Below are 15,600 nucleotides of genomic sequence, written 5' to 3'. Positions count from 1 at the left end.
GTCTCAAGGCTGCCTTTGTTTCTGCTCCTGTGTTGGCACATCCTGATCCTACGTTACCTTTTATCCTTGAGGTTGATGCTTCTGAGACTGGTGTTGGCGCCCTTCTGTCTCAACGTCCTACCTCTGGGAGCGCTATGCATCCTTGTGGCTACTTTTCCAAGAAATTGCCACCTGCTGAGTGCAATTACGAGATTGGTGACAGAGAGCTGTTGGCAATCATTTTAGCCCTAAAAGAATGGAGACATCTCCTCGAAGGTACCACTGTGCCGGTTCTCATTCTTACTGACCATAAGAATCTCACATTCTTGTCTGAGGCTAAACGGCTCTCTCCCAGAAGGGCGCAATGGGCTCTTTTCTTGTCAAGTTTGAATTACATTGTCTCATTCTTACCTGGTACTAAGAATGTAAGGGCTGACGCCTTGTCACAACAATTTTCCTCCACTTCCAAGTTAGAGTCGGTTCCGGTTCTTATGATTCCTCCTGATCGTATTCTGGCTACGGTTCGCACCAGTCTTACTTCTCCTTTGGGTGACAAAATTCTTGCTGCTCAGGTCGATGCTCCTCCTGAGAAACCTTGTGACTGCTGCTTTGTCCCAGAGTGTCTCCGTACTGCCATGCTCCAGACTTACCATTCTCCCACCCTGGTAAGAATCAACTCGTTTGGGCCATTTCCCAACAATTCTGGTGGCCTAGTCTACGTGCTGATGTAACTGCCTTCCTAGCTGCCTGTTCCATGTGTGCTCAGAGTAAGATTCCATAACACCTTCCAGTGGGCCTCCTACAACCCATACCCAATGGAGACAGGCCCTGGACCCACCTGTCTATGGATTTCATTGTGGCGTTGCCCAACTCCCAAGGCAACACAGTTATCCTTATGGTGGTTGACTGGTTCTCAAAGATGTGTCATTGTATTCCACTTAAGAAGTTGCCCACTTCTAAGGAACTGGCTTCCATTTTTGCTCAGGAGATCTTTCGCTTACATGGGCTACCCAAGGTGATTGTCTCGGATAGAGGTAGTTAGTTTGTGTCCCAGTTCTGGAAAGCCTTTTGTGCACAGCTGGGAATTCAGCTTGCTTTCTCCTCTGCGTATCACCCGCAGTCTAATGGGGCTGCAAAACCAGCCAATCAGTCCTTGGAGCAATTTCTACGTTGCTTTATTTCTGACCACCACGACTGGTCAGACCTATTACCATGGGCAGAGTTTGCTCACAGCAGTGCCTTGAATCCGTTTATGGCGAATTATGGTTTCCAACCTTCCATGTTGCCTGACTCGTTTGTTCCGCAGAGTATTCCTGCGCTAGAGGAGCATCTCTGTGGTCTTCGTTCCACTTGGGCACAAGTGGATGCCTACTTGCACCTTCCTACCAGGTTGGGGACAGGGTCTGGCTGTCATCTCGCAACCTCCGACTTCCCTCACTCAAGTTCGCACCTCGTTTTATTGGGCCTTTCCGTATCCTTCGCAGGATTAACCTAGTGGCTTACGCGTTGGACCTTCCTCCTAGTATGCGCATCTCAAATATGTTTCATGTCTCCTTATTGAAACCATTGGTCTGCAACCGCTTTACCACTTCAATGCCATATCCTCACCCTATACAGGTTGAGAACCATGAGGAGTGTAAGGTACAATCCATTGTTGACTCCCATAGGTTCCGTGGGCGCATACAGTACCTGGTGCATTGGAAGGGATACAGTCCGGAGGAACGCTCCTGGGTCTCATCCTCGAACGTACATGCTCCTGCCCTCCTCCGTGATTTCCATAGACGTTTTCCCCTCAAGCCCGGTGGTCCTCCGAGGGGGAGGGGTCGTAGAGGAGGGGGGTACTGCCAGGGCTGGCTCAGCCCTTCCTTCTCTGAGCTGGCTGCTCAGCTGTCGGCTAATTGCCAGCTCTCATCTCTCTGCACAGTTAACCAGCTGCTGTGGATCTGCTCGTCAGTCCCATCTACTTAAAGATCTCCAGCTCACTTCATTCCTGCTTTCGCCTTGGTCACATCACAAGAAACCATCTCCTGCTTTCCTGTTTAAAGACTGGCTTTGCTGACATCCCTTCTGGCTCCTTACCCTGCTTGCTGTTCCTCTACTTGGATCCCTGACTTCTGGCCTGACTGATTACCCGATCTGGTTACTGAACTCTGGCCTGGCTGATTACCCAATCTGGTTACTGAACTATGGCTTGGCTGACTACCCGATCCGGTTACTGGACTCGCTTTGACTATGCTTACTCTATTTCCCTTTTTATTTTTATTAATAAACAAGTGTGATTTTACTGTACTTCTGTCTCGGTCTGGTTCATGGTTTCTGACAGCTGCCCAGTCTGATGTGCCTGTGTCCGCTGCCCAGCCTGATGTGCCTGTGTCTGCTGCCCAGCTTGATGTGCCTGCTGCCCAGCTTGATGTGCCTGTGCCCGCTGCCCAGCTTGATGTGCTGCTACCTGCCGCCCAGCTTGATGTGCCTGTGCCCGCTGCCCAGCTTGATGTACCACTGCCCGCTGCCCAGCTTGATGTACCGCTGTCCGTTGCCCAGATTGATGTTCCTCTGCTCGTTGCCCGGCTTAATGCCATGGACGTTTTACATGCCCAGCTTGATGTGCCTCTGCCCACTGCCAGACTTGATGCCTTGGACCTATTACATGCCCAGCTTGATGTGCTGCTGCCCAGCTTGATGCCATGGACTTTTTACATGCTCAGCTTGATATGCCTCTGCCCACTGCCCGGCTTGATGCCATGGACTTTTTACAGCTCCGTCCGGAGGTTGCTCATTTGAGGGGGGTACTGTCAGGAAAGGTTTCAACAGCTGTTGGCATTGTCAGATCTTTGGGCTGCAGTACTGGTGTCTTTCAAAAAACAAAAACTCTGCGCATGCTCAATTTAAATAGCAGCTCACACAACAAAACAGGAAATTTGTAAAAGAAACAGGTGTATAAAAAGTGTAGCGCTACTTATAATGGAAGTATATACAGTTGTAATATTGCATACAGCATAAACATTGAAAACACATAAATGCATATGTCACACACTTCGTGCAACACCAAGTGTGAAATACTCCGGCAGATATCTGTTAAATGTAAAACAAGTTGTAAAGAAAGAGATTGTAAAGTCCCTTGTTGTGAGTACAATGATTCCGTTCACCGTGTGAGTAGCTGGTAAGACTACGAACAAATATGATGAATCCCCCACATGGAAGCAGTGCAGGCTTACCAGATAAGTTGGACTCATACAAACATGTTTAATGAGTCAATAAGGCTTATATTGCCAACCGGCAATGGAGTAGAGTGGTTCAGCCAGGCAGTGATGTGATCCGGATGGCATCAAGGACTTCACTAGGGACTCCCCAACTTCTAACTTGGTCTCGGTGAAAATAGCCCATAGAAAGAAAAGGGGACCATATAGTGTGATAACGTTTGGTATAACCAATTTATTTAAAAGGTAGAACACATTGGAAAATGTAAGTGTTCTACCTTTTAAATAAATTGGAGCTGATCCTGAATAATATATTTTTATTTGATCATAAACTTATATTTCATTTGAACTACTGTTGTCTGAGTTTTTTATCTGTCTAATTCTTTCACAAATGGCCTTTATTTTGGACACATGCTACAATAGTGAAAACATTCCTTATTTGCTACAGTGACAAGATCTTCTTCAGCTAACTATTATGGTGTGCTGTGGGTCTGCTACACACACACAATGTTTTGGTTATTAATGGATTTAATGCATGAAGTTCAAAAATATTATGCCTTTTCAACTCCTTTAATTTTTTGGAGGCATAAAATTTGCCGGAGTTGGCCATATTTAAGTGAACATTGTCATTGTAACTACAACAACTTAACAAATACACTGGTATTTAAAGCGGAGCTCCACCGAAATGTTTTTTTTTTAAAGTCAGCAGCTACAAATACTGCAGCTGCTGACTTTTAAAACATGGACACTTATCTGTACAGGGCGCCCGCGATGTCGGCACCCGAGGCCGAACCGTCTCTCGGTCCTCGGGTGCTGCCGCCTCCATCTTCGGGAAGGGAATCAGGAAGTGAAGCCGTGCGGCTTCACTTCCCGGTTCCCTACTGCGCATGCGCGAGTCGCGCAGCGCAATACGGCTGGTCCCTGCTGTCTCTGGGACCCGTGTGTTTCCCAGCAGACAGCGGGGGGGGGGGGGGGGGACAGGATGTGGCGTAAATAACCACAGATTCTGCGGCTATCTACAACGGAAGTGGGTAATATACAGGTATCTGCACCCCCCTCCCCCCTGAAAGGTCCCAACTGTGACACCGGAGGGGGGGAGGAATCCGATGAGTGGAAGTTCCACTTTTGGGTGGAACTCCACTTTAACATTGAAATAATAAGCCACACATTGTTTAGTAAACAACATTTTACTCAAAGCACATTCACATGTGCATTTTAATGTTTTAAAACAAACCAACATCTTGGTGCATAACATGTATGTTTTGCATTATGTCTCCTTTTTTGTGGCTGGGCATGTTAGAAAACATTAGATACACATCCCCAACTCAGGAACTTACAAAATTTGAGTTTAGTAAAGTAAAAGCCATATGAGACATTAGTATCCCAAGACTGTGTGGCTGTTACCTTCCTCAGATGGGGTGATCTCACCCCTCTAAAAGCCAAAATTTGAAGTCATGGACACATAGAGGCAGAACTATTAAATGTCCCTTATGATCCCCTGCCAAAAATGTGTGTAGTTCCAAACATGTTATTTGCTAAACCCACAAAAAACAGTGTTATCTCCCATCACGGGGTATCAATGGACGTGTTTCGGGGGTGCAACCCCTTCCTCTGACCTACTTTAGTTATGAGGAAGGGGTTGAACCCCCAAAACGCGTCCATTGATACCCAGTGATGGGAGATAGCACATGTTGACATATTGTGTGTTTTGGGGCTTTAGCAAAATAGATGTATGGAAATACACACATTTTAGGCATGGGATCATAAGGGAAATAAGAATGTTAAGGCACAATTTGTGGGCATCTTCAAATTTGGGCTTTGCTATTCTTCAAAACACAGAAACATTCCAACTCACATTAGTTATGGCAGTGTTTGACAACTCTCCTTCTCAAGATGCAAACCCAGGTTATGTTTTCTATATTTGTTGAATTTGGCACAGGTGATGTTGTCATTTTTCATTGTTAGTAATTCGCACAGTCATTTTTACACTGAAAAAAATTCAGAGAACAGGACCTGGTGGTGCACCTAGAGGAGTGGAGCGGAGAAACACTTTGTTCTGTCCCTAAACTTTCACATTTCAAAGTCATAAAAACATGGTAAATATTTAAAGGGCAAACAGGAGCCAACAAGTGGAACAGGAAACTTCAGACCAGGCAAGAGGAAATTAAAATTTGGCAAGCATGTCCACAAAATCTCGGATTCTTCGCTGTAAAGCAGTGGCAGCCTCCTTAATTTGCTCCAGATCCTTCAAACAATGCAACATATCTTTACTCATTCTGCCAATACTGCATCTTGGAAGACCATGACCTAGTAAGAAGAGTAAAAAAGGGAACGATGATAAAGTGGCTGAGGCCCTACATAGTGAGTTTATGGTCAAGTTACTAGTCAAATTCCGTAAATACTTACCTACCCAGTCTATTGTTGCTTGCAACCTGCTTGCCCTTCAGAAACCTACATTACTAGGAATGTACACACTGCAACTACTTTGTAATCTTGGCCCTGGTGCCTGGGTCTCCAAAACTCGGGGACCTAGCAACACTGCCAGCTCCTTCCAACTCTTCCCTCTCCATGCTAATGTTAAGGCACTACATACTTTGCTATTGTGTGGAGTGGGTGTTTTGTTTGGACATCTAAACACTCGACATGTATACACATTTGAAGGCAGATTCCAAGAATACTTACTTGCGCAAACAAGAGGCTCCTGAATACTTTCTTCTCCTTCTGGGTCACTTTGGCCCTCAGTGTGACTCGCATCAGGGGATTTGACGTCCACAATGGCAAGGTCTTTGTTGGGTCCAGGAGTCAAATCCCATGGCTACAAACAAACATCCTGGGTGAGCTCACCACAATAACTTTCCTCTAAAAATAAACAATACACAATTCATTAAGCCAACCCAAGTCCCTTCTGTTTCTAGCATCCATTTTGCTACATTATTTGACCAACCTTGCACTTGGTCTGATGTCAATGTTCCTGACTAGTGGACTCCACCATGCTGCACTCTGGTTGTTTTTCTGTGAAAAATGCATAGAAAAGGGAAGGTGATGTAATTTTACAGAGGGCAAACACTGGACAAGTGCCAACATTGAAAAAGTACAGCAGTTGCCCCCCACCCCTCTTGTCTCCTATGGGATAGGGGGTATATGATGATCATCCTAGCAGGCGTGACTGTGTGCCTGTGATCCTGGGGGGCCTCTCCTCTACCCATGTCTACACTGGCAAGGCTGCATTAATGGGCACTGATGAGCCAGGCAGCAACCAGAAAGTATTCTTGACCCCTTAAGTTCTGCCCCAAGCCCATGGCCTTTGGTCCACCTAGAAACTGTCGGTGGCTAAATGAGTGTGTTTGAAGTTGGCACTTACGTTTTTGTGGGAAAGATAGCCTTGTTGCCTCCCCTGTTGGGGCCCAAGCGGGGGTAGCCTCCCTTCATCCCTTGTGGTTGGTTGGCTGTAGCCTCCTTTTTTGGTGCCTCCCTGTTGAAAGAAGAGAAATATATTTGGTCCAAAAATAAAGAAATGTCCAAAAACAGGAGCAAATAAGAATGCTCATATCTGCTTTATATTTGATCTAATACAGCCATGAGTCTTTTTGGTAAAGATGCAACAAGTTTTTCACACCTGGATTTGGGGATCATCTGCCATTCCTCCTTGCAGATCCTCTCCAGTTCTGTCAGGTTGGATGGTAAACGTTGGTGGACAGCCATTTTTATGTCTCTCCAGAGATGCTCAATTGGGTTAAGTCAGGGCTCTGGCTGGGCCATTCAAGAACAGTCACAGAGTTGTTGTGAAGCCACTCCTTCGTTATTTTAGCTGTGTGCTTAGGGTCATTGTCTTGTTGGAAGGTAAACCTTCGGCCCAGTCTGAGGTCCTGAGCACTCTGGAGAAGGTTTTCGTCCAGGATATCCCTGTACTTGGCCGCATTCATCTTTCCCTCGATTGCAACCAGTCGTCCAGTCCTTGCAGCTGAAAAACACCCCTACAGCATGATGCTGCCACTACCATGCTTCACTGTTGGGACTGTATTGGACAGGTGATGAACAGTGCCTGGTTTTCTCCACACATACCGCTTAGAATTAAGGCCAAAAAGTTCTATCTTGGTCTCATCAGACCAAAGAATCTTATTTCTCACCATCTTGGAGTGCTTCAGGTGTTTTTTTAGCAAACTCCATGCGGGCTTTCATGTGTCTTGCACTGAGGAGAGGCTTTCGTCGGGCCACTCTGCCATAAAGCCCTGACTGGTGGAGGGCTGCAGTGATGTTTGACTTTCTGCAACTTTCTGCCGACTGCATTTCTGCAGCTCAGCCACAGTGATCTTTAGGTTCTTCTTTACCTCTCTCACCAAGGCTCTTCTCCCCCAATAGCTCAGTTTGGCCAGACGGCCAGCTCTAGGAAGGGTTCTGGTCATCCCAAACGTCTTCCATTTAAGTATTATGGAGGACACTGTGCTCTTAGGAACCTTAAGTGCAGCAGAAATTTTTTTTATCTTGGCCAGATCTGTGCCTTGCCACAATTCTGTCTCTGAGCTCTTCAAACAGTTCCTTTGACCTCATGATTATCATTTGCTCTGACATGCACTGTGAGCTGTAAGGTCTTATATAGACAGGTGTGTGGCTTTCCTAATCAAGTCCAATCAGTATAATCAAACACAGCTGGACTAAAATGAAGGTGTAGAACCATCTCAAGGATGATCAGAAGAAATGGAAAGCACCTGAGTTAAATATATGAGTGTCACAGCAAAGGGTCTGAATACTTAGGACCATGTGATATTTCATTTTTTCTTTTTGAATAAATCTGCAAAAATGTCAACAATTCTGTGTCTTTCTGTCAATATGGGGTGCAGTGTGCACATTAATGAGGAAAAAAAATGAACTTAAATCATTTTAGCAAATGGCTGCAATATAACAAAGAGTAAAAAATTTAAGGGGGTCTGAATACTTTCCGTCCCAACTGTATGTACTCCATCTGGTCTTGTTCATGGTGTTTGAGATCAGACCATCGTTTTCTGATTTGGTCCTTTGATTGTTAAACCAAAAATTTGCAATGCAAAACGGCGATGACCTTCTCCAAAATGAAGTCCTTTTGGCTGTTGGGCCTTTCGTAATTGTGCAGCTTGCAGTCGTAATCGTGCTTCTCTAGGATGCGCACCATCTCCACCATCTCACCCTTGCTCATGGGGGTTGCTTTGTGCCTCCTATGAGCTCCACCACCACGGGGCTGCCTGGAATCTGCCCAATCCACCATGTTGTCCCTACCGAATGTTCCGCCATGTGTGTTGCATGCAGAAGAGAGATGGTCACGCCCCAGAGTCATGACGCACTGAGAGCGGAGTTTCATGCATGCGCAGTGTATATAAAGCCAGAAGGCACGGTCGATGGAACGTGGTTTTTGACCGACCAGACAGAACTCATTCCATCCATGTCTACGCTCCCTTCAACATCTGCTGAGGCCACAGCTCCTGAGGTCCACACAGGTCCTGCTGCACAGGATGAAGATGTGGAGGAGCCCAGCTTGACCCAGGTATAGCATTGTTGAACATATTTGTATCCAAAAGTATAATGATGATAACTAGATGTTATTGTTCAAATGTTTCTGCCTCAACAAAGTGGTTTCCTTATCAATAGACAGTAGTGACCAAAAATGATTTGAACAAGAATGAAAAATAATGGGGTCAAAATGATAGTCTTTTCTATTTCTCCACATTCAATTTGCAACAGTGAGGAAATCAAAACTGTGTGTGATTGATGACCAAACCCTAAAAAAAGATTCTAATTATGTCTCATTTTCATACACAGGAAAGTGTCAGTCTGGAGGAGCCAGCAGTCAGCAGCCAGATGGAGTCACAGATCCCTCCCCTACGCCCTCCTGCTAAAAGGGCCAGGAAGAGCAGGAATCTGGAAAAGGCCACAGCTGCCTTCCTCAGCCAGGCCACTACTGCCATCCGGAGAGACCCAGATGAGGCTGAGGGATTTGCCGTGCTGACTGCCAATAAATTAAGCAAACGGACAGTGAGCAAAGACGCAGGTGCAGATGCAGCTCCTCCTCAACAAGGGGGTGAGGGGCCAAATTGCTGAAAACACACACCTGTGTAATTTTGTGGCCACACATCCAGCACTCCCACAGCCAACCCACCCACCACAGCAGCATGGTGGTCAGTGGCAATACCAGCTACAAGACCCCCAACAAGGCCGCTGGTCTGGGGATTTGCACCCCTACCCCCTTTACTAAATTTTTTTTGTTTTGTTTTGTTGAATAATGATTTTATTTTCTATAAGTGATATATTTTCTATATTTTTGTATGCATATAATGCACTTTTTGGTTAAGATAGCATCTCTAATTTAATTTCTTTTCTTTTTTTAATGAAAAAGAAATTGTGTAGAATAATACTTGGCTATGTGTTTTACTTCAAATGACAGTTTGGGCGTAGGCAGTTACATTTTCTAAAATACAATGTAAAATTGACAAGGGACACCAACATAGTTGTATCTTTGATCTTAAAAACTACGGGATAATGGTGTTGTAGTAACTTGCCCAAAAAATAAAACAACAAGCATAATAATATTATTCTTGATATCACTAGAAAAAAAAAGCCTTTTCAAATACGTTTGCCATAACTCCATCAGTATCACCAGCAAAGCAGCTTCATTATTATCCCATTAAAGAAGAGAATGTGCGCTACATTTCGACATTTCATAATTTGCCACATCACGAATGTTATTTCTCCAATTACGAACCCTAATTTACAAGACCGACCGCTTCCGGCTCGTCCTTGCTTCCGAGCATGCGTGTTTGTACTTTGGACTTTTTTGTGACGGACTTGTCTACAGACGATACGAAAATATGACAACAGACCATTGTCCACCGAAAATTTACTAGCCTGCTATCCAACTTTACTAGCCTGCTATCCATTTGTTGGCCGAAAGTTGGACAACAATTGTCTGAAGGAGCATACTAACGGTCTGATTTTAGGCAAACAGTCTGTCATCACACAATCCCCTGCCAACAATCGGATCATGTGTACAAGGCTTTAGAGCATACACAGCCAGGCACATAGCATTTCTGACACTCTCCCTCTGGGTTAAGAATCAGTCTAGGGGTTTCTTTTTGTGTTTTTATTGAGGAACAATGAACTTGGATAGGAATGGGGAGCACGGCATACCTCAGAACTGTAAAACACAAACTTGATCAACTTGAGGACTGCCTAACTTCTTGCAGCTCTGCAAAACTCCTGAAGGCCTTGCAGAACTTTGGCTGCACTGTACAGCTCCCGGATGTATTGCACAACTGCTTGACTGTACTGCACAACTTTTGGCTACAATTTCCCAACAAAATCCCACAGAATCTCCAGCTGCCTGTGTGACCTGTACTTTACACAGAGTACTTCGCTGTCACCCTTGTAGCACTGAGGTCTTGTACTGACTCAAGCACCAGGATTATCAGATGCTTCCTGGCTATATACTTCTGGACTCTTCCTTGTGATGGGGATGCAGACTCACACCGCCTCTGGACAACTTGGGCTCTCTCCCACAGCTTCCTCCTAGCTCTCTCCTGACTCTCTGGATTCTTGGGCTGGATTTACGAATAGGCCTCCCCTGGAATCTGGGTGTCATCAGGCTTGCTTCCTCCCCAGACTTCTGCCCAGGAGGGCAAGGCCCTTCAACAGGGGTCTCCTCCTGCAGGCTCCTCATAGTGTGCCACAGGTCACTATCTCCCTGAAATGTCCCTCATTCTCAAGTTCAAAAGTTGGGAGGTATGGGAGTGTGCTAAATGAGTATGTATGTACCAGTGTAAATATTCAGGTGGTTTTCTAAAGCAACAGAAATCATCTATATTGATTGAAACTTTTGCTTTGGCTACATTAAAGTGATTCTGTGAGGTTAGAAATGTGAGCAGCCATTGGAGACAATGATAAACAGGCAATTATTTCTAATATCCAGGTAAGGGTTGGTCATTGGCATGACTGTGTGCAGTGAGGTCTGCAGATGTCCTGGTAAACATAGTGAACAATTGCACCTTTGTTTAATTACGTTGACAGAGAAGAACACAAATAGTTGATAAAAAAATACAAGAATAGATTTTTTGGCAAAGTCCCAGAGAGCTGGGATCTCTGCTTTATTGAATGGGTGCCAAGCTTCATCCCTGGGAGTGATGTGTCTTCAGACTCCAAACTGCTAGAATCAGACAACTGCAAGAATAAAGGAAAGCATAACAAGTGATTATTAGTCACAGCTAAAGGTGATTTTGTCTTTTCTTTTTTTCCAAAACAATTTTTATTGAGATTTTGTCTTTTCTAAGTTCAACAATAGGGTCTCTTTAAAATATAAATAACATTGATACTGTATATTCCATAAACCAGTCTTCTGTACTTGATAGCTGAAGTTTAAATATTCCACATAAAGTCTTCAGTGCTTGGTCTCCTGGAAACCTTAGGGTCTTAGTATGAGTCTTTATCAAAGTATGATCCCTGCAGGTATAGCATTTCAGGTTATTTATGTCCACACTTTACTTCAGGTCCACGTAGTCAGAGTTGAGTCATTGAGTCATGATGTTCTTTGTTAAATCGGGAAAATAATCAGTACTAAGTACAGAGCAATCTTTGAAATGGCCTTTCAAGCAGTATTGTAAGAGCCAGCCCAATGGCGATCGTCAATAAGGAGTGTCCAATGAACAGGTAGAACTGGTGGAAGAAAAAAAAACAGTTGGCTACTTCTGAGGAAAGTGAAAGCAATGAGTGTTATTAGTTGGTTAACATAATTAGAGATCCTATGGCAACTTAAAGTAACATTAAAGTTTATTTTTTTTTAAATTAAAATAACCAACATGGTATACTTACCTGCTCTGTGCAATGGTTTTGCACAATGCAGCCCTGACCCTCTTCTTCTAGGGTCCCCCGCTGGCGCTCTACGCTCCTCCTCTTCAACAAGTGCCCCCCATGGAAAGCCGCTTTCCATGGGCGTACCCGTGCATGCTCGCTCCTGAGCCGCCCTGTCTGCGTCTATTGACACAGAGTGGGCGGCTTGGCCCCACTCACTTGGAACAGCATTTGATTGACAGCAGCTGGAGCAAATGGCTATCAATTTGCCCAGGGAGGTGGGAGACAACAGCGAGAGCCACTGCTCTTGTGCACATCGCTGGATCGGATTGGGCTCAGGTAAATATAAGAGGGGCTGGGGGGGGGGGGGGGAGATTTTGCAGCACAAAAGGTTTTTCACTTTAAAGCAGAGTTCCAGCCTGTAAAAGAAAAACTTTAAAGCCTTGCGGCTTCACAGCCTGTTTCCTACTGCACATGCGCGAGTCGTGCTGCGCTTTCTGAATGTGACCTCTGTGTGTCTCCCAGGAGACAGCAGGGGGAAGGAGGAGGGGCCGGAAATTTCGTAGATCGTCATGATCGCTGTGCGGCGATCTTACCTGGAAGTGGGAGCAGGTACCTGTTTTTGACAGGAATCCACTCCCCCCCAAAAAGTGCCAAATGTGGCAGTAAAGGGGGGAGAGTGCAAACAAGTGGAGCTTCCCCTTTTGGGTGCATGCATTAAGGTGAAAAACCTTTAGGCTTTAGAACCACTTTAAAAAGAAACTTCACATCCCCATCTCTCTTTTCTTTCTTTTTTTTACCCCCCCCCCCCTTTACATTCCTAACTGGGGTAGATTCTAAAACACACTCACAAGACCAGCAAATCCAGCATTGATCTTCTGTGATCTGCCTCTCCGTTGCAAAAATACAGGTCCCATGCCGCCATCTTCCATTCCCACATCGTCAGAATCTGACTGTCTCTTCCTGGTTCAGGCAGCCAGCCCCCCACTTATGTGTTGCCAGGTCTGCTCTCCTCCAACCACTGGGTGGAAATCAATGCATCCTGGGTTACCCGACATGCATATCCCAGGAGGCACCTAGATTGGGTTCACATATTTTTCCCCTAGGTGAGAATGGACACAGGGGGCTTGTTGGAGCATGGTGAAAAAAAATGTAAATACTGTTCCTAAAACAAAAAACACTATGGGCTTTTTAGATTGAGGATGGGGGAAAGGTTTTACTGGTACAAAGTGATTCCTTGGAGTCAAGGTACTCTTTAAAGTAGACCTAGAATTCGATATACAGTATCTCACAAAAGTGAGTACCCCCCTCATGTTTTTGTAAATATTTTATTATATCTTTCCACGTGACAACACTGAAGAAATGATACTTTGCTACAATGTAAAGTAGTGAGTGTACAGCTTGTATAACAGTGTAAATTTGCTGTCCCCTCAAAATAACTCAACACACAGCCATTAATGTCTAAACCACAAAAACCACAAAAAAAATGTCCAAATTGGGCCCAATTAGCAATTTTCCCTGCCCGGTGTCATGTGACTCGTTAGTGTTACAAGGTCTCAGGTGTAACAGAAGAGAGAGGCGCCTCTGGGTGTAGACTAAAAACAGATTTTATTCATAAAAGGATAATAATGGTCAAACTCACATGTTGAAGGTCATCAGTAAAGCATAAAATAGTGAGCAGATACTGGAGAAGACATCATCCATCAGGAAATCAAATCGGTCAAACAGCTCCTGGCTGGGGGCTCTGCCTGTGTGTGAGGAGAGGTACCGCTGAGATGTATGGCCGGCCGCAGCGGTGACAGGTCACAGTACTAGGCGGAGAGCATGGAAGAACGAAAACATCCGGCGAGGAGTGATGACGTCACAGATCGAGCGACGCGTTGCAGGGCGTACGGGCTGTGGTGACGTGACAGCCGCGCCCCTTCATCAGGATGTTTTCGTTCTTCCATGCTCTCCGCCTAGTACTGTGACCTGTCACCGCTGCGGCCGGCCATACATCTCAGCGGTACCTCTCCTCACACACAGGCAGAGCCCCCAGCCAGGAGGTGTTTGACCGATTTGATTTCCTGATGGATGATGTCTTCTCCAGTATCTGCTCACTATTTTATGCTTTACTGATGACCTTCAACATGTGAGTTTGACCATTATTATCCTTTTATGAATAAAATCTGTTTTTAGTCTACACCCAGAGGCGCCTCTCTCTTCTGTTTCTCCTTAGGATTTGGAATGTGGTTTCGTTTCTTGATGAAGGCAGCCCTGCTTGTGGACTTACCATTCCTTGGATCCTTGAACCCCTTATATGTATATGACTGTGAGATCATGCCCCACATGTAATAACGTGATACATTTCTCTCCATGGACGTATACATGTGGACACTATTCATTTATTGAATTTATTGTAAGACTGGGAAGATTTCAGTTTTCTCCCCACCCCCCTGTTTTTTGTTTTTGTTGTTATTATTGTCATTTCCAGTTCTCTGCGCCTTTACTTGCATAAGGTCTCAGGTGTGAATGTGGATCAGGTGTGTTAAATTTGGTGTTATCACTCTCATTCTCTCATACTGGTTGCTGGAAGTTGAACATGGCACCTCATGGCAAAGAACTCTGAGGATCTGAAAAATAGAATTGTTGCTCTACATAAAGATGGCCTAGGCTATAAGAAGATTTCCAAGACCCTGAAACCTCGAGCTGCAGCACGGTGGCTAAGACCATACAATGGTTTAACAGGACAGGTTACACTCAGAATAGGCCTCGCCATGGCTGACCAAAGAAGTTGAGTACATGTGCTCAGCGTCATATCCAGAGGTTGTCTTTGGGAAATAGACGTATGAATGCCGCCAGCATTGCTGCAGAGGTTGAAGGGGTGGGGGGTTAGCCTGTCAGTACTCAGACCATACGCAACACACTGCATCAGATTGGTCTGCATGGCTGTCATCCCAGAAGGAAGCCTCTTCTAAAGATGATGCACAAGAAAGCCTACAGTTTTCTGAAGACAAGCAGACTAAGGACATGGATTACTGGAACCATGTCCTGTGGTCTGATGAGACCAAGATAAACTTATTTGGTTCTGATGGTGTCAAGCATGTGTGGCGGAACCCAGGTGAGGAGTAAAAAGACAAATGTGTCTTGCTTACACTCAAGCATGGTGGTGGGAGTGTCATGGTCTGGGGCTGCATGAGTGCTGCTGGCACTGGGGAGCTACAGTTCATTGAGGGAACCATGAATGCCAACAACTGTGACATACTGAAGCAGAGCATGATCCCCTTCCTTTGGAGACTGGACCGCAGAGCAGTATTTCAACATGATAACGACCCTAAACACACCTCCAAGGCAACCACTGCCTTGCTAAAGGCAAAGTGAGGGTAAAGGTGATGGACTGGCCAAGCATGTCTCCAGACCTAAACCCTATTGAGCATCTGTTGGGCATCCTCAAAACGGAAGGTGGAGGACCGCAAGGTCTCTAACATCCACCAGCTCCATGATGTCGTCATGGAGGAGTGGAAGAGGACTCCAGTGGCAACCTGTGAAGCTCTGGTGAAGGCAGTGCTGGAAAATAATGGTGGCCACACAAAATATTGACACTTTGGGCCCAATTTGGACATTTTCACTTAGGGGT

The 15,600-nt window shown here is 45.3% G+C and overlaps 1 protein-coding gene and 1 long non-coding RNA gene across 3 annotated transcripts in view; one reads left to right on the top strand and one right to left on the bottom strand.

The window, feature by feature from the left end:
• LOC141132312 (uncharacterized) overlaps nucleotides 1-15,600 on the top strand; it is a 218,840-nt gene that overhangs the window by 26,808 nt on the left and 176,432 nt on the right. The window contains exon 3 of one of the 2 annotated variants that reach the window (XR_012242882.1): nucleotides 8,967-9,819. The exons of the other annotated variant lie outside the window; for it this stretch is intronic. This is a non-coding gene — a long non-coding RNA (uncharacterized lncRNA). Of the gene's footprint in view, nucleotides 1-8,966; nucleotides 9,820-15,600 lie in introns of those variants that run through there. 2 annotated transcript variants of the gene reach the window in all.
• LOC141132298 (O-acyltransferase like protein-like) overlaps nucleotides 11,231-15,600 on the bottom strand; it is a 104,263-nt gene continuing 99,893 nt past the window's right edge. The window contains exon 15 of the mRNA XM_073620565.1: nucleotides 11,231-11,849. Within this exon, the coding sequence (XP_073476666.1) occupies nucleotides 11,751-11,849 (99 nt within the window). The 3' untranslated portion in view covers nucleotides 11,231-11,750. The remainder of the gene's footprint in view (nucleotides 11,850-15,600) is intronic.

Source organism: Aquarana catesbeiana, linkage group LG01 (assembly GCF_042186555.1).
Source record: "Aquarana catesbeiana isolate 2022-GZ linkage group LG01, ASM4218655v1, whole genome shotgun sequence".
NCBI lineage: Eukaryota > Metazoa > Chordata > Amphibia > Anura > Ranidae > Aquarana > Aquarana catesbeiana.
Note: the sequence above shows the minus strand (reverse complement) of the source record. Positions and strands in the feature narration are given on the sequence as shown.